The 20,674-nt window shown below is 34.5% G+C and overlaps 1 protein-coding gene and 1 long non-coding RNA gene across 2 annotated transcripts in view; both read left to right on the top strand.

Moving 5' to 3' along the window:
• Nucleotides 1-2,865, top strand: part of LOC138015897 (uncharacterized) — a 56,523-nt gene extending 53,658 nt beyond the window's left edge. Inside the window, exon 3 of the long non-coding RNA XR_011125657.1 lies at nt 1,378-2,865. This is a non-coding gene — a long non-coding RNA (uncharacterized lncRNA). The remainder of the gene's footprint in view (nt 1-1,377) is intronic.
• A 6,795-nt stretch (nt 2,866-9,660) lies between these two features.
• On the top strand, nt 9,661-10,938 carry LOC138017135 (uncharacterized). Its single transcript, XM_068864327.1, has one exon. It carries the CDS (start codon nt 9,661-9,663, stop codon nt 10,936-10,938), a length of 1,278 nt encoding a protein of 425 aa, XP_068720428.1.
• The last annotated feature ends 9,736 nt before the right edge of the window (nt 10,939-20,674 follow it).

The raw sequence follows: 20,674 nt of genomic DNA, 5'->3' as shown, positions 1-20,674 counted from the left end.
CATTTAGGTTCTGAAAGAATCTTCCACATGTAGTCTAAGGCGGTAGGTTTTTATTTTTGACCTTCTACCGAGTGCTATGTGATAAACATTTGCCAATGGAAAAAATATTGATGCTCTTGTAATATCCAAACCTTTGAAAAATACTATTTAGAGCCACCTTAAGGCAACAAAAAGTATTTGATTTAGGACAAAACACAAGTGGAATTATTCCCTAATTTCACGAGTATACATTGTACCATTTCATCAGCTATAAATCATGGGTGACAAATCACATTCATAGGACGTGGGTTTTTTCAAAGCTGGACACCATTTTGACACTGTAGAAAAAGTTGCCATGGTAACTGATGTTATTAATTGAATTACTGTATTTAACGTATTGCAAGAATTTAATTGTACACTTAGATTCTATTGAAAGTAATATAAACAAATGATTATTAATAAAAAATTATGCATTCACAAACTCTAAAGCTTGTCCTTTTTTTTACGTAAAATCGACTAACCTTTCATCCATTTCACTTTTTATTAACATAGCTTAACATAACTTAATTTACAGAGATATTGTGAACAATTTGCTGAGATTTTGTGCCTTAAAACACCAACATTTTAAAAACATTTCACACCTTTTCCCCTCCAGTTTTTTGAGGGTTTTTGTAGACATTTTATAGACATTTCATGCATTCTTCTCACTCACTTTTTACAGAGATTACACTGAGATTTTATATGGATTGATTTACAGAGATTTTTTCTCGTGTAAATTTTACAGAGAAAGTAAAGACTTTTTACAGACATTTTGTACTTATCGCATAAAATCTCTGTAAAATTTTCCTTCAATTTACATAGATTTCATTGAGATTTTGTACACATTTTATGTCATCGTCAGGTCGAAAATGTGGTAAATTTTACAGACTTTTTATGGGGTTACAAAATCTCTGTAAATTGTGCAAATTTACAGAGATTGTAATTTACAAAGAAAATGTGGACATTTAACAGAGATTTTACCAACTTTTTTTAAGTCTGTAAATGGTTCACGTTTTCCAGTGAAATTGCACCGAAAAGCAATTAGGCAAACGGAGTGAAAAAACCTGTTGTTCGCTCGCATTTTAAAGCGAAACAAACCAGCAAACAGATCAATTATTTCTGTCCAAAAAGAGTACAGATGATTGTTATTTAATTCCAGTTGAGAATAAAAATTCGAGTTTCATTCCTGAGCAAAGGAAAAAATAGCCTGTGTACATCCGCCTCCTCCCCTGGAAAAAATCGGGGAGAGAGACGTCTGTGTAATGCCGACGCTAATCGTGTTCCGGAATAATTTTGCATCAATTAAGTTTGTTCCTTTCCGCTGACCAAAACAGCAGTCTTGTTTGATTTCATTTTCAGAATGGCGTCCAGTGGGTCATTGAGCGCGACTTTCCAACGAGCTGTCGTTCGTATTTGCAAAACATATCCAGTATATCCAGAGCAAGAAGAATGTTTGAAAGAACTTTTGGGAGGAAAAGAAATATATATGCAAGCCTTCCTACACGATATGGAAAGTCAGTTATCTTTTATGCTGCTCCAATCGTAGCCGATCAAGTCTTCGAAAGAACACGTGGAAGCAGTAATATTGTTATCATATCTCCACTAAAAACGCTGATGGAAGATCAAGTCGCCTACCTGAAATCCCTGGGTTTGTCTGCTACTGCACTGCACGATGAACAATACAATCCGAAGAGATCCTTAAGAAAGTGGAGAAGGGAAATTTCACTTACTTGTTTGCTTCGCCTGAGAAGATGCTAAGCGTCAACAGATAACGCAAGTAGTATAGGAGTTGGGGGTATCAGCGCATTTTGCAAAATGCGCTTATACCAACTCAACTCCATACTACTTTACATTTAATGGCTTCCAACTTTTGATCTCATATTCTTGGAAATCTATATGTTTTATATTTCTGCGAATCTATGCCGTGGCGAGGCAGAATGGATCCAACGCAAAATTTATTTTGGAACTATATGTTTTTAACAAACCTAAAATAATATCTCATATAATAGTATAATGAGTTGCCAAGAACTGCATAAAGAACTTGTCAATATGGAAGAAGTGGTCTGCCCATTTTGCAATAAACAAATCTCAAAGCCTACTAAAAAAACAGAACAATGTTGTGATGAACCGTTTATAGTGAATGATAACAATATGCTAGTTTGTAAAAAATGTGGGTTGGTTAATGGCTATAAACCACTTATAGAATTTGTTGATTTTCACTCAAATAAGCATAGATTTCATCGTAAAAGTGTTTACCAAAGAAAATATCATATCAAAAACATTATCAATAACATTGCCATTAAAAATGCTTTCCAGATTTCTGTAAAAAATATGGATAAAATAATTCGAATTTTTGCGGCTATCGGGGCAGTTGTGAAAGATGTTAACATTGATAGAAAGCGTATGATTAACATAAATTTCATTTTAAAACAAATATTTAAAATGCTTGATCTTCCTTTTGAAAAGGTCAAGACGAGCAAATCCAAAAAGACACTTCAATCATATGAACGATATTGGAAAGACATCCTGTCATTGGCATCAGACCGAATTAATGAAATAGTTAAGGAATGAATTTGTCATTGTATTTAGCGTAGAACTTGTCAACACTAGAACAAACATCAGTCACAAAATCATCTACATTTTTTAATTCTGTGTGAAACGATGGTTGAAAATCACCGCTTCTCAACATGTCTTTTATCGAATTCAAAAGATGCTGATAACTTTGGTATGCGTATGTACAATTTTGTATTTTAAGATCCAGTGATTGGAAATCCATGTAAGACTTGATTAACAAAGCACAAGTGCTTATTGCTACTAGGGCTATACCACCAGTTACAACAGCACTAATAATTCCACCAGTACCAGTTATGACAGAAACAGTGTTTCCTAACAGTTTTAATTTTTGTAACGTTTCACAGCTTGCTTGTAAGCCCAACACTTTCTATGGTATGCCTTATAATAGCTCTTTAGTTCGTCGACCTGATCTTCTGAGAGTTTGTCTGAAATATGGTTCCAGCTAAATATTCTCTTTTTTCGATCTGTCATATATATGGTTTAGATTGTTAATCGTCTGCATAGACAATATAGTATACCACTGACTTGACCACAAAAAGGTGATCTTTTAATCAGTTTAGTTGTGTATTTTTCTGAAATAGCATAAGTGTAACCTCTACCGAGCTTATGGTGGTCATAAAACCTCCCGGAAGCATCATGTAATACACTATGTGAATTTAATATATCAATCCAACCGAAGATCTTTTCAAGTAACCATGTTAGACAGCCACTACCTGGTCCAAGAAGACCAATTTCACCATCATTGAGTTCAAGAATCTCATTCATAGATATGTCTCTTTTGAAATAGAAACAGTGCAGGTATTGATAAACAAGTGCTGATTTTAATATTTTGTCATTAATGCATGGATGTTTTTCTTTTGCTTCTTGAAAACTATATTCCACAAATCGTAATAAATTGTCGATATACATATATATTGAGTTATATATTTTGAAAATCCACATCACAAATCGAAATGATTTTGAATGAACCTGAACATATTTTTTAATTCATTGTCAGACAGAGATTTTGCCCAAACAGCAAAAGCATATAAATCCATTTCACAGAAATTCACAGCAGTGCCATCAGTATGAACCTGACATCCAATAAACATTTCTTGAGCTGAACCTGTCAGAGTGGCAGAAATTGTTTCTGTTTTAATCGCACTGATTGATGTAACGCCTCTAAAGAGTTCTAGATTTGTCCCATTAATACGAATTGTCCAAACTTCGATATTTCCAGAGAGATTCAGCAAAGAAGGAATGTTAAGTCTGCCATTTGACGAGGAACCAAAATCGACATAGACTGTACCATCTCCCCATGGTATATGCACACCGAATCTGACGGCTCCACGCCCCCATTGAAACTGTGATTGATTAGTTATCGCTTTTGTTTTGACAACCAGTATTACTGTGCATTTGTTACCAGAACTACCCGCTATTTCAGAAACATCAAATGATTTTTTTTCCAAATAGTCATCACTACCATCGAAACGTATAAAAAACAGTTTTTTCAATGAATCCCTCAGAAGAAGAGGCTTTTTTGAATTGGTTTGTTGTGAAAAATCGATATTATTCGCAGGATCCACCCATGAACTAACTCTGTCATTTGAATCGGCTGTGACTACTGATAAAGCTGGAATTAATGCAATGCTGATTTTGTCTAACACTGGTATACCAGGTAGACTGTTCGAAATAATAAAAGTCGATCTGTCTAACTTCAAATCGAGTTGTTTTTTTATGACAACATGGTTCTCTTCCGTAGCAGCCTTAACGACGAGATTTTTGTCAGTTTCTATATGTCCATCATCATTTACTGAAAGTTGAGCTTGAGCTTGATAGGTAAAATCATCATCAGAGTGATAGTCAATGGTGTATTCAATTTTGTCACCATTGTCGTCAAGAAGATGTGTACCATCTAAATTTTTTACATACAATGTCATATACTGTTGCATTATATAATTCAATTAATCAGTAATGTTTTGTAATGTATAATGTAAACATAAGATCTTACGCCATCCCCATCGTCATCATCAAAATTTATTCGTATGTTTGTTATGTTTTCAAAATATCGATTGACATTGACAGTAAGTATTTTGCTTGTTGAAAAATCTATGTCATAAAATACACTAGCGTTTCCATAAAAAGTTATATCGTGATTCGACTCTGATGGATAATTTTTTTTAGCATAAATTTTTATTTTATCGATATAAATTTTAGTAAATGTTAGAGGTGCTGTTCTAGAAATATTGAAATCACAACCCAGTGATGATTCTGAAGTGGTTCCATAGGCGTAAGACGGTAATATCTTATCAAATAACCCTAAAATTTTATTGTTATTCATATTGATTGGCACATGCATTAAAAATTGATCATTTACAATCTCATAAGCCAATTCGTAATCATAAATTGTGAAATCAAGGTTGTTTTTTGCTTCACCTTTTATACCGTAAATCAGGACATACAATGGTAAAAGAGTTGGGCTTCTATTGTCATAAGTGGATTGAACAGTTACATATAACCGTCTTTCGATAGTTGGTGAAGAACCATCTGGTGATAAGTTCATGATAAAGCGATAATATTTATAATCTGTGTTGGTTTTGACTGTAGTGGTTCTATCAGTGTTCATGTTTCTTTTTTCAAAAGTAACCTGAAATGAATTGAACTCCACATCAAAACCGGTTCTCAGGAAATATATTTCTAAACACACAGTATATTTATCGCTATAATTGTCACGTATCAGTTTGAATAGATTAAAATCGAATCGTCCTTTAAACAGACTGGAACCATCTGCTGCCTTTTGAACATTGAATGAAAATGCTTTTTTGTTGTTTTTATGTGGTGAATCATTATAGTCGATTAAATTGGCATCCTGTATTCCATAATCTTCTGTAAATTCCCCATCAGCCATAGCATATTTCAGCACATTTTCTCTGTTTGTATGTGTGGTTATATGACTCTGAACTATTTTGTCGTCTACATATTTCTTATTTTTTTCTATTTGTTCGTCTGTATATTTATTGTTTTCAGTAGAAACAGTCGCAATGCCGTCATTTACTTGCTTCAAAGTTATGGCATCTTGATTATGTGTGGCGTTTCCGAGATTTATTATTCGTTGATTGTTCATGTCTAGAACAGAAGTCATTACACCGCTTCCATCCAATTTCAATGTTTTTCCAACCTCGGAATCGACATAAGATTTGTTTGTCACATCTCTAGCACCGGTTGGTTGTCCGCAATTTATTATTTTATTCAAAGACAGATCCAAATTTCCAGTCATTTTAGAGGATCCGTCTAAACGAAGTGAATCTAAAAATAATCGATCAACGTAACCTTTTCCAGTGGCATCATTTCTACCTGTCGGATTAGCAAGATTGACGATCTTTTTTTGTGACATATTTAAATTTCCAGTCATGTCCTGCGAACCATCACGGAGCACAACCTGATTTGTATTGGGTTTGGTTGATAAACCAGTTTGTAATTGGTGTTTTGTAACAGCGTCAGAATTGCCAGTGCCTTCAGCAAGATTGCTGATTTTATTATTTCCAAAGTCAAAATTGCCAGTTACGGAAATACTTCCATCTTTTTTCAAATAATTAGCCAGCTCCGTTTTGTCGGCTTTGAAATTCATAAAGTCGTCAACGTAAAATTTATTGGTAGCGTCTGAATGCAATATTGGATCTTGCACTCCTGTGATTCTTTTATTTTTCATGTCGATCGGATTTTGAGCTTCTATCTTTCCATCGTTTGTATTTAATTCAAAATAAAAGCTATGTAGATGCATACTACTTACAGCATCACTGTGACCATGTCTAGCTGGAGCAATATTTTCGACACGCCGATTATCCATGTTAAGGGCTCCAGTCATTGGACTACTGCCGTCTAGTTTTAATGTCTTATTAACCTCAGAATCAACATAACTCTTTGTACTAGCGTCAGTGTTTGTTTGTGGTAAATCCACATTTCGCAGTTTTTTATTCTGTATATCATAATCACCGTCATCTGTTAGTTTAAAACCAACACCAGGCAATCCTTTTACTATTTCAACAACTTTTTCATGTGAAAATGTGTCTTCAGGTAATTTACCATTTGAGTAACTCATATATACAATTGGTTTATATTTTTTCATCGAAATTCTTCCTTACTTGTTTCTTGGGTTTGTCAATATATATAAAACTAAAAGGGTCTCTAGTTGCTTTCTCGTATAATTGTTGTGAGACATTGTTTTCACGACATATGAGACTTTTTTCATTAGTACTCGGAAAATCATAAATGGCAAAATGTGAGCAGTTTAATCTAATATCTTTTGGTGTCTTATAGTAGCTTTGACTCAAATATATGGCGCAGCAGTTTTTATGTCTCCCCTGTATAAAATAGTCAACTAATGGTTTTTGGTTTTTATCACATACGAAATCGTCGAATATCACAATTTTTTGATTGTCACCATTGAGATTTTTTACAGGAATTATTTTATCATTGCTTGCTTCAATGATATCATAACCAGCTTCTTCACTCCATGGTTCGAACTCTTTCATGAGATTCCGATACTTTGACTGCTCTAAGTTTTTTGCATAAAGGTATATTTTATCAAAATACAACAGATTGTGAATCATATGCATCAGTGTGTTTGTTTTTCCCGAACCAGAAGGTCCACAAATGAGCATGCGGAAGCATCGATCAGGCATAAAATCATGTAGTTGTGTGAAGTTTGTGACAACATCGTCGCCAGTATCATAATTAGGTATCTTCATTTTTATATCATATGGGTATATTGTTTCGATAATATGGTGTTTAACATGGTGTTCAACATGGTGTTCAACATAGTGTAAAACGTTATTTTTTATATATGAATTTCCATTTTTATGTAAAGTAATAATATAACAAAAATGAGTTTACTTAAGTGGAAAGAACTCGCAAAGAGTAAATCTGAATTAGGGGATAAGATCAATTATGTCCATAATGCAATTACAAAGCATGATATTGATCAGAAGACCAGTCAACAGGGATTTTCAAAAGTATTCCAACCAATTACAAGTAAATTAGATGATGTTATTGATAGTAATCAGGCTTTAAGGTTGCCAAGGAAAAAACGACCACTGAAGAAAGGAGAAGTTCCTGATTACGGTATTGATATAGAGGATGAAGTTCCAGATATGAATCTTGGTGATCTATTTGAACAACCTGTTTTGCCACAGCAAGAAAAACAACTGGTGCCAAAACCACCAACATATGAAGAGTCTTTACAAGATCTTCTGGAAGGAAAAAAAGAGATGTATGTTGATCCTAAGTACTTTCCTGAAGAACCAGAATTACCACCAGAGTATGATGACGACGATGAGATAGATTATGGAATGGATGAAGAAGATATGGAAAATGAGATATTAGGTGATCTTGGTATACCAAATTATGATTCTGTTGAAAAGGTAATAAATCAACAAGAAATGACTGAACGAAAAAACAAAAAATATCTCAATAAGATCGTCAATGCGGCTAAATTTAAAAGAAATCAATTGAAAGCCTACAAAGGAAACGTTACAAAGCAATACAAAAGTGGGAATATAACGGAAGCTGATAGGCAAGAGGAAAACAAAAGAGTGGATCGCGCTATGAGAACTCTGAATGAATACATAAAACATTATCAAAACAAAATGAAAACAATGGAAGGTTCTGGTAGGAAAAAACAAAAAGGTGGCAATGTGATATTTTTTAACAAACCGAAAGAACTCATAAAAAAATTGGATTTAATCATTGGTGAGATATTGGCTGGCAATACAAGCATTGACATGCGAAATATGGGTGTTTCTATATTGGACACATTATTGAAAATGACAACAATTAACAAATCACAATATGGTAAATTATACAAACAATATTTCCAAATTTAATGTAACTTCATTATATAATGGAACGAGAGATAGTTTTATCATCTTACAGTGTGAAAAATAAAGGGGATAATAAACCAGAAGATTTTACAACAAATTTCACCAGACCTGTAACTCTAGACAATAATAAGCAATACGTTATCGGTCTTAACAGAGTCATTAACATGTCATTCACTTGGTTCAATGTCAATGCTGGGTACAAAAATCAATTAATCAAATACAGCTCCGATAATGGTTCAACTTTTAAGGACATTACCTTTCCAGCTGGGGTATGGAATTATACGGACTTTGACAGACATATTAAAAATGTGACGAAAACTGGTGATACGTATCCGATAACTCTTGAATTCAACGAAACAACATTCAGAGTCACGGTTACATTAGCTGCAAATTACCAACTTGATTTAAGAGCAAGTAATTTTAATGAACTGATCGGTTTCGACAAAAAGATATTAGCAAGTGGAACGCATATTGGACCAAGAGTGCCAAATCTCAGTCAAGACACAGACGTACTCAATATTCATTGCGATTTGGTAAACGAAAGTTTAGTTGACGGTGAAGAAACAGACATTATTTATTCATTCTCAACCAGTGTACTAAAACCAAGTTACTCCTTCACCCTCGAACCACAAAGAGTTACATTTAATCCTGTGAACAAAACTACAATTTCATCAATCAGAATCATGATAACAGATGGAAAAAGAAGATTAGTGGATCTGAATGGAGCAGATACGTCTTTTTCGCTGATTTTAAAAAGTATCTAATGTAACAGTATAATGAAACCGTATGAATTTAAGAGGTTTTACCACCCAAAACTTGGTAAATTTGTATTTCAACATAAAGGGTCTGGGCTTATCTTAGACAACATTTTTAAACCATTGAAGAGTGTGGCATCGTCTGTTTTCAAGAAATTTGCCAAGCCATTAGCAAAGAAGGCATTAGAATCAGGGGTTTCCCATGCAGGTGATAAAATTGGCAAGACGGTGGCAGAAAAGTCAGGAGACCTAATAATGAAAAAATTAGCAAATTTGAGAAAAGGAGCCACAACACCAACACAAAAAGCAATTGTTCCATCCTTGCCCATTGAACAGAAACAGCAAGATGAAAGCGCTGACATGATACTAAATAGATTGATATCCGGATCTGGAAGAAGGCGTAGATTTTTCAAATAAATAACATGACAGCAAAATTATATAATACAATAGTATAAATGGCTTTTAGAACAAGTGAATTATTGCAAAGAAATGAGTTGGTGCGTTTCCAACTTGATGATGTAATTAGAGCCCCTGGAAATAATCAACATCAAGAAAAGAACGGTTATAGATTCACCATCAACGACCGGAGTTCTTTCTATGATTGGTACAATGCTTATTTCGAGGTTCAATTCCAGTTACAAAAAATAGCAGATGGAGCTGGTTATGCAGCAGCCGATAGAATAACGGTGATAAACGGATCTCATTCATTGATTTCACATATGATGATTAAAAGTGCTGGGAAAATTGTTTACGATACTGACAATCTACATAAGGTCACTTTTGTGAAGAATCTGTTGGAATATTCTGATGATTACAGCAGATCAGTCGGTAAAAACAGTTTTTGGTATTTAGACACAAATGATACGACAGCCAATACTAATTTAGGATATGAATCTAGAAGAGTGCTTACACAAGCTACCAACAATGATGGAACGGGAGGAGCAAAAGATGTGAATTTGATCATACCTCTCAATCGTTACAGTTTTTTTGAAGAGTTGCAGGATAAAATGTTGGTTCCTATGCAGTTACAATTCAATTTGAATCTCCAGAACGACAATGAACTCATCAATATGGCAGGAGGAGTAGATGCCGGCAGAGTAGTTTTGAACAGATTTCTTTTATGGGTTCCAAAATTAACACCAAAAGACAGTATGTACGACAAATTTGTAAGCTCTTTCATGAAAGAACACAAATGGACATATCAGCGTGAACTATATGCAGTGTCAGCACCTGCTAGAGTCAGTGGTTTTTTTCAGATTTCTTCCAGTATTGACAATGTCAAAGCAATTTTTGTTTATCTACAACGGGCTAAAACCAGAGTTGCAACTCAAAATCCATATATACTTGATACCTTCAAACTAAATGCAGCAGACGCAAACAGTTATTTAACAACATGCAGACTCGAATATGGCAATGGTGTTTTCTACCCAGAAACAGAATATGACAGTGAAAGCAAAGTGAGAATATTCAATGATCTGATGTCTTATGCAATGCGAAAAAATGATTACAACACCGGAACCCAGTTGAATCTTGCCAATTATAACAGCCTGTATCCACTAATCTTTTTCGATCTGTCATATCAAACAGAAAAAGTAACAAGAGACCCTAAACAGTTGATTTTCAGGTATAAAATAAGTGCCAATAGTGCAGCAGATTTCAATGTCCATGCAGTTGTATTGTACGAAGAGTCGGTTGTTATTGACAAGGTGGGTAATGAATTGGTGATAGTTTAAGCCCGCAACTGAAACAGTAATATGAAATCAAGTAAATGACACATATTTATTTGTAACGGGAATTATATAACATATATTATATGACTAAACTTCATGAAATCAACGTAAGACTTTCAGATAATCAAAAAAAGAATCTGAGTAATGCTTACCATAAAAGGGAAACAATTGTTCTAAGACTGACAAATGATTCTCTCAATGGAAACGACACTCTTTATGTTCCAGCAATGGTAAAAAAAAGATTACAAAAAAATCGACAATTGAACAAAGGAATGGACATCAAGCTTGCTAAGACTAATATCAGAAAACAAGTCGGCGGAAGTCTTTTGAGTACCGTATTGTCACTTGGAATGAGAGCATTACCAGCAATTGGTAAAACCCTTGGGTTGAGTGCTCTTGGTGGTTTGGCAGAAGCTGGAGCCAAAAAATTGTTAGGATCTGGTCAAAAAGGTGGTGCTATGCCATTACCCATGATGATACCTTTCAATGCAATCAATCAACTGATGCCATATCTGAATATGTTTACAACCAAACAGCAAAGAGACATAATGAATGCGGCTCAAACAGGATCTGGCGTCAAAATAACACCGACTAAAACACAATCAGGTGGATTTCTAGGAACTCTGTTGGCTTCCGTTGGAATTCCTATGGCTGTTAATCTGGTGAAAAAGCTGTTTACAGGGAAAGGAGCACCGAGGGTAGGTAGACCACCTTCGTCGAAAAAGGATGGTACAGGAGCACCTAGAATGGGAATGCCCCCTCCATTTTACAGTTATCCGCCATATGTGACTGGTAATGGTAGAAAAAAAAAAACATCCTCAACCAAAAAAGGAAAAGGGTTACTATTAGGAAAAAACAGTCCATTCAATGGCATACCCATTTTGGGGGCAATATTGTGAAACCAAAATTTTACAAAAAAATACCTATGTCCAACCACGATCTGATAAAATGGTGCAAATATTTGAATATACCGATCAATGATGTACTGTCAAGAGATGAAAATGTTCCACATAACCATAAACAGGCGTTATTTATCTACAATCTAGAACCAGCTTATATGTCAGGATCTCACTGGGTTGCAACATATGTCAAAGACAATGTGATAAATTATTTCGATAGTTTTGGTATGCCCCCATTTCAAGAGATCGTAAATCATGCCAAAAAGAAAAATCTGACTTTGTTACATCAAAACAATCAGATACAAAACATACAAACAACAACTTGTGGGTATTTCTGTTTATACTTTCTAAATGAAATGAATAAGGGTAATTCGTATTATGATTTATTGCAAGTATTCGACATAAATGATACAATGAAAAATGAGAGATTCATCGAATATTATTTTAGAAATATCTAACTTATATATATTATGAAATCATATTGTGTAAAACAGAAAAAGGTAACCGAATGTGTTGAACCTTCAGGTTACAAAACAGCCAAAAATGGTAGACTAATGTTCTTTTGCACTTGTGCTGAATGTGGTATTACAAAGACCAAATTCGTTAAAAAACAGGGAAACTGAATAGCCCGTTGGGAGCGGGCTTATTTGGTGATATCGCTAATACAGGAACTGAATTGTTCCTAACAAAAGGAGTACCTTATCTTGGCAAAAAAGCAGTTGAAATGGGAAGATATTATGGTTCCGAATTAATGAGAGACCCAAAATTGCAGAAAAAAGCAATCGATTATGGTTTGAGAAAAATGAACCCTCTACTTCATAAAGTTGGATCTGAAGCTCTCGATCAATTGTCGACGAAAATAAGACCGAATAAAAATACACAACAAACAGAAAAGATCTTGATGGCGGTGCTGTTGACATTCACAAAGCTATTGGTAAATTACCGAAACCAAAAGGCGGATGGACATTACCTGGGCATCATTACACCGGACCTTATAATGATTTAGAAAATCAACTGAAGTATGACCCAAAAACTGGTCAAATATTGGAAATATATGATATGCCCACTGGAAAAACTGATGCAATAGCAATGCAACACGATGTTGATTATTCCGTCTGCAAGGATGACAGAAAATGTAAAAACAAAGCAGATAGAAAAATGGTTCAAGCTTTAGACAACGTACCGTATAATGAAAGACAATGGGGGCATTGGTTGGCAAGAAATGTTATCAATACAAAGCAGAAACTAGGTCTTGGAGTTTCAAAAAACGGAAAAAGCCGTCGGGTAACTGGCAAGAAAAATTAGCAGATGAATTACATGCATCTATAAGACGCAACTTTACTCGGCGGCGTGTAATCGTAAATCATATCGATGAAATATGGGCAAGTGATCTAGTTGAAATGCAACAGTTTAGCAAATGGAATAAAGGTTATCGGTATCTTCTTATGGTTATCGATGTTTTCAGCAAATACGGTTGGATTGTCCCATTGAAGGATAAGAAAGGTGAATCTGTCACTGAAGCATTTAAAACAATATTCAAGGAAGGTAGAAGACCACAATATTTATGGGTTGACAAGGGTAAAGAGTTCTATAACAAACACTTGAAGGACTTGTTAGAGAAAAATAAGATACATATGTACTCCACTGAAAATGAAGAGAAATCCTCGGTGGTTGAAAGGTGGAATAGAACAATTAAATCCAAAATGTGGAAACAGTTCACTGTTCAAGGTAATACAATGTATCTCGATATGCTACCCAAACTGGTGAAACAGTATAATAATACAAAACATTCAAGCATAAAGATGACACCCGTTGAAGCATCTAACAAGAGGAATGAAGGAACCGTTTACTTCAATCTATATGGTGATACAGAAACATTAAAACAAAAACCTAAATTCAAAACAGGTGACCAGGTTCGAATATCCAAGTATAAACGGAATGCGTTCGATAAAGGATATACTCCAAACTGGACCGAAGAAGTGTTTACAGTTGATAATAACCAAAACACTAATCCAATAACATACAAACTAAAAGATCTCAGAGGTGAAGAGATACAAGGCAGTTTTTATGAACCTGAATTATTGAAAGCTAAACAGGATATTTTTCGTATTGATAAAGTCATTAGAAGAGACTATAAAAAGAAACAAGCTTTGGTAAAATGGAAGGGATACAGTGATGAATTCAACAGTTGGATACCATTGAAAGACATTGAAAACATATGAATTGTGGTGAAACAAACGCACCTTGATAAATATATAAGAAAATAATATATAGTACATGTATATATGGACAAGTTCGAAAATGAAGAAAAGTTTGGTTTTTATTATGAGAGCGATCAAGACTCTGGTTCAGATTCCGATTGGTCACCGTCGCAAGAGAGTCTATCTGAAGAAAGCTGCAGCAGTTCGCAGGAAACAAGCCAGGAATCTGATGAAGAAATATAAAACATATTAACATATGGAATTCAGAGGAAGCGAAATAATTGAAACCATGGCTGTAAGAAAAGTGATCACAGAAATGATTTGTGAAATAGTGGTCAGGAACGCAGGTTATATGCATTATGTTCATTCAGAAGCAGTACCATTGTTGATCAAAGCATTGAAAACAGGAGGACCAAAGAAAGAAATCGGGAAAATGTTTCACATCATAGATGTCAAAATGGATTTTTTGTTCAGAGAGTTTAAAAGGTACAGCGATTTTTTGAAACCATTGAAATTGATACAAGGATGAAGTGAAAAACTAATATAATCCTATTGTATATGAACCCAAAATCATTATTCAATGCTTTAATGTCCCATGTAATTCGTGAGCCTTCGTTGAAAGTCTTTTTGGAAGATTTGATTTATTCCGATGTGTTGTCTGTCATTCATCCACCCGTTAAATTGAAATTGGTGCATTTCAATAAAAAATTAATGGTCATGGTAACAGATGGAAAAAAAATCTTTGTAATGGATCCCGATGACATAAACGACGACATGTTGCAACAGATAAAACAAGCTTTCAGCAAATACAAACCAGATGAATCTGAAGATAAACCTGAAGATGATTCTGAAGATGATTCTGATTAAAACCATATAAAAGAATAATGTCTCTGTATATAATATGGAAACTTCAAAACGAGGTCCAAAGAAACAATTCACTGACAAAGAGATTCAAGAGAAAAAAAACAAATATGGTCGTGAGACAGAATGGTATTGTGTGATATGCAACAATGGAAAGAATTATGCCATGAGAGGAAAACATCAGCATCTCAAAAGTGAGAAACACAAACTGCATATGAAAATTCATGAATTGGAAAATATATAGTTGGTCAAATTTTTACAGTTAAAATCAATCGTACCAGATTGGTTTCAACTAAAAATCCATAAAGTACTTAAAAGAATGTCGATTGTTACATAATATAGAGAATGAAAAAGAATATCTCGACTAATATTATGAACAAGAGTGATCTTGAGAAACTAAGTAAATCAGAATTGATAAAATTGATTATAAAACAAAACACAAAACCAGTGCCCGCACCAAGGACCAAAACAAGACCAATCCCAAAACCAAGAAAGAGTGTGCAGCAAATGGTTCAAAATTATGAAGAAAACATAATTCTTCCTCCATTAGAGTTCCGAGATGGATACAAACCAGTACCAGCACCAAGAACCAAAAAACCAGTGCCAGCGCCTAGAACCAAAAAACCAGTGCCAGCGCCTAGAACCAAACAACCAATTCCATTGCCTAGGACCATAATACAAGAAACGAACAAAGCTTTAAAAGGGTTCACAAAGTCTTATGAAATCAACATCAAAAACAGCAAAGACCCACTTATGCAACTGCAAAATACAAGAAAGGCTGTTGCCATCCATATCAAAAAATATTAAAATCAATGAAAGGTCTAAAGTTTGTTGAAACACTTAGAGTAACATTTGAAAAGCAAACAGGGCGAGAAGAAAAAATTATGAAAACAGCGTATTTCAACAGTCAACCCCAAACAATAACAAATGACACACAAATTGAACTAGCTTTATCTTTGTCAAAACAAGTCATGCTAAACAAGATTGCAGTTTGGATTTCAGAGGGATCTGGTTGGACCATTCAATCTGTTGAAAATCATTATATCAATGTGGTAAAATATGAACCAATGAAAGGATCTTCTTATATAAAACTACCCACAGAACTCAGAAGTGCAAAGGGATTGATAAACATGAAAAATGAGGATAATGAATGCTTCAGGTGGTGCCACATAAGACATTTGAATCCACAAGACAAAGATCCCCAAAGAATAAAAAAATCAGATAAAGCATTCATTCAAAATTTGAATTACTCAGGAATTGAATTTCCAGTGACTACCAAACAGTACAACAAAATAGAAAAAAATAATGAGATCAACATCAATGTGTTTGGTTATGAAGAAAAACAAAAATATCCCATTTATGTGTCAAAAGAAAAGTATGAAGATTGTATGAATCTGCTTCTTATAACAGAAAATGAAAACAAGCACTATGTATTAATCAAAGATTTCAACAAGTTTATGTACAATCAAACAAAGCACAAAGAGAGAAAACATTTTTGCATGCATTGTCTTCAGTGTTTCAGTTCTGAAAGAGTATTGACTGATCATAAAGAAAACTGTATCCAAGTGAATGGCACACAAGCGATTACAATGCCAACAAAAGGTGACAACATACTAAAATTCAATAATTTCCATAAACAACTACCAGTTCCATTTGTAATATATGCCGACTTCGAAGCCATAACTGAAAAAATACATGGATGTCAACCCAACAATGACAAATCATTCACTGAAGCTTATCAGAAGCATACAGACTGTGGATACGGTTACAAGATTGTTTGTTGTTATGACGATAAATACACGAAACCAGTACAAATTTACAGAGGTGAAAAAGCCGTTTACAAATTTATAGAAGCTATGCTGGATGAAGTCAAATATTGCAAGAAGGTTATGAAAAAATATTTCAATAAACCATTAAAAATGACCAAAGATGATGAAGAAAAATTCCAAAAAGCTGATAAATGCCATATATGCGAGAAAGAATACAATAAAACTGATGTAAGAGTAAGAGATCACTGCCATGTGACTGGTCAGTACAGAGGATCCGCACATCAAGATTGTAACCTAAATTTCAGATTGACTGAGAAAATTCCAGTTATATTTCACAATCTCCGTGGGTATGACAGTCATTTTATAATGCAAGAGATTGGTGAAATAGTCAAAGAGCATAAATACACAAATAAGAAAGGTGAAAAGTGTCAAATGAACATCAATGCCATACCAAACAACATGGAAAAGTATATGGCTTTCATGCTTGGTAATCATCTGACCTTTATTGACAGTTTCCAATTTATGAGCTCAAGTCTTGACAAACTGGTGAGCAACCTACCAAAAGAAGCATTAATATATACTTCTCAAAAATTCAAAGGTAAAGAGCTTGATTTCATGAGCAAGAAGGGAGTCTACCCATATGACTTCATGGATAGCTTTGATAAATTCAATGAAAAGCTACCACCAAAAGAAGAATTTTACAGTATATTAAATGATGAGGATATAACAGATGATCAATACAAACATGCTCAAAATGTATGGGATGTATTTTCTCTTGAAAATATGGGTGAATACCATAACTTATATCTCAAGTCTGACATCCTTCTATTAGCGGATGTATTTGAAAACTTCCGAAAGACCTGCCTGCAATACTACAAATTAGACCCATGTCATTATTTTACCAGTCCTGGGCTTTCCTGGGATGCTATGTTAAAGATGACTGACATTAAATTGGAGCTTATGACTGACATTGATATGTTTCAATTCATCGAAAAGGGCATGAGAGGAGGTATTTCTTACATTTGCAACCGATATGGAAAAGCAAATAACAAGTACATGAAAACATATGATGAAAAGGCGCCCTCAAAGTATATAATGTATCTTGATGCTAACAATCTGTATGGTTGGGCTATGTCACAATACCTACCAACTGGTGGATTCAGATGGATGACAGAAAAACAGATAGACAATATAGACTTAGGCAAGTACAAAGAAGACAGCAAGAAAGGATTAATATTAGAAGTAGACCTAACATACCCAAAAGAACTACATGATTTGCATAATGACTACCCACTAGCACCTGAAAAGGTAAAAGTGACTGAGAATATGCTATCAGAATATTGCAAAAACATTGCGAAGAAATACAAAATATCGACTGGTTTAGTTCATAAATTAATACCTACATTAAGCAATAAAGAAAAATACGTACTCCATTACAGAAACCTTCAATTATACACAGATCTTGGTTTAAAAATAACTAAAGTCCATCGAGTGTTGGAGTTCAATCAGTCACCATGGTTGAAAGAATACATTGATTTCAACACACAGAAGAGAACCAATGCCAAAAATGCTTTTGAGAAAGACTTCTTCAAGCTTATGAATAACAGTGTATTTGGAAAAACAATGGAAAATATTAGAAAGCGAGTAGATGTCAGATTAGTAACTGATGAAAACAAACTGTCAAAAATGGCTGCTAAACCAACATATGTTAGTAGCAAGATCTTTAATGAAAATCTAGTGGCAGTGCATAAAATCAAAGAAACACTAACCCTAAACAGGCCGGCATATGTGGGTATGTGTATATTGGATCTAAGCAAGACGTTAATGTATGATTTCCACTACAATTATATCAAACAAAAATACGGCAGTAAAGCGAAATTATTATTCACAGACACAGACAGCTTGACCTATGAAATTGAAACCAGTGATGTGTATCAAGACTTTTGGAACAATAAAGACAAATTTGATAACAGCGACTACCCTGAAAACAGTCCATTCTATAGTAACACTAATAAGAAAGTAATCGGCAAATTCAAAGATGAGGCAGCAGGCATACCGATAACCGAATTCGTCGGATTGAGATCGAAAATGTATTCATATATGAAAGACAATGACAAAGGCGGAAAGACAGCAAAGGGAATCAAGAAGAATATTATCAAAAACAACATCACTCATAAAAATTATAAAGAGGTTCTATTTAATAACAAGCAAATGCATCACACCATGAAAACGATCAGAAGCAACTTACATCAACTTGGAAGCTATGAGCTTAATAAAGTGTCATTATCTTGCTTCGATGACAAACGATATATAAAAGAAGACGGAATCAACAGTTACGCATACGGGCACCATGTAATCAAAAATTAAACTCATCATTCTTCACCGCAGCTATGCCGGTCTACATTCCCACGAAATGACGTCATGAAAAGTTTTACTCAGTTTTGACGAGTTCTTTCCGTTCGTATGGTTTAGTTTGCAATCTTTTACCTCGTCGGGTATTCGTTAAGTTTTCTTTAAAAGTCTTCAATTCACATACACTCTTTATTTGTGAATCCAATCTTCTCCGCGATTTTTCATATCCCAGCATCTTCTTGTATTCATTCAAAACAATAATGTATCGATTCACATCATCCTCAAAACCACTGATATCCATTGTTTCCAAGCTGTATATTTCTCTGTTCATATCAAAGGTAAATTGTTGTTCTCGACCCATTTGACTTTCAATAACCATAATACTGTCCTGAATTTTTTCACATGCAGATTCAAATCTTGCAGTAAGCTGTTCCAGTGATGGAGCCATAATGTTTTTTCGTTGTAATCACACAACTCAAACTCAATCTCAAACTCAAAGTTTTTACCAAATGAGTAATTTATGGGTATATTTATGATTGGTTCAAAAATCATACGACAATCTCGTGATGACTAATGTTCCTGGGGTAACCCCCTATTGTATGACATCATCGACTTCATGTGTTTCCTAGAAAGTCACGCTTTGTGATTCTTTCATGTTCCATTTGATCATTTAGTATTATTTTAAAAAACATATAGATTTCCAAAATAAATTTTGCGTTGGATCCATTCTGCCTCGCCACGGCATAGATTCGCAGAAATATAAACCATATAGATTTCCAAGAATATGAGATCAAAAGTTGGAAGCCATTAAATGTAAAGTAGTATGGAGTTGGGTTGGTATAAGCGCATTTTGCAAAATGCGCTGATACCCCCAACTCCTATACTACTAACGCAAATTAATGTCTAGCAACATCGGCGGTCTTTGGTGGCAATAGCTATCGACAAAGCACACTGCATTAGTCAGTGAGGTCTGTCTAAATCATCCAACCAGACAGCAGTGCCCTTTAGGACAGGGTATGGAAATCTAAGCGAACTTAACTCATTAAAAAGCGATGTTCCCACAATCGTATGGACAGCGACTGCATCCATTGCTAACAGGCGAGACATTTTTAAGGCGTTAAATTCAAATCAATCTTCCTGTCACATTGTTGAACGTAGTCCAGAAAGCCCAAATGTAAGTTTTGATGTTCAATATTTAAACAAGAATGTGCCAGTCTCTACTATTTTTCAATTTCTGATAGAAGAGCTAAAAACCAAGGAAGGTGCTTGCAAAAGGACAATGATTTTATGTCAAACCAGAAAGCAGTGTGCTTTATTGTACTCAGTATTTCAAGATAGCCTTGGAACTGTTTTTTTTCTAAATGGAAAACCTAATCCAAAGGAAAGGTTCATGGAAATCTTTCATGCGTGAACACCTGTGTCAGTGAAAAAGCACATTTTGAAGAACATTTGTGAAGTTGGTGGCCACACCAGGGTGATTGCCTCTAAACTGTAAAGAAGTACATTGAGTTGTTCCTTTTTGGCCAATCAAGAAACATTGAATGTTACGTCCAGGAATGTGGGAGGGCTGGACGGGATGGCGAAAAAAGTACATGCTTGCTTTTACATAATGGACTTTTAGGGGCTTATTGTTCAGATGACATCAAAGAGTATATTA

Source organism: Montipora capricornis, chromosome 9 (genome assembly GCF_036669925.1).
Source record: "Montipora capricornis isolate CH-2021 chromosome 9, ASM3666992v2, whole genome shotgun sequence".
In the NCBI taxonomy this organism is placed as follows: domain Eukaryota; kingdom Metazoa; phylum Cnidaria; class Anthozoa; order Scleractinia; family Acroporidae; genus Montipora; species Montipora capricornis.
This window is presented reverse-complemented; position numbering and strand designations above follow the sequence as displayed.

What these genes read in the sequence shown, in the direction of transcription:
- LOC138017135 (XM_068864327.1), top strand. Translation starts at nt 9,661, where the DNA reads ATGGCTTTTAGAACAAGTGAATTATTGCAAAGAAATGAGTTGGTGCGT.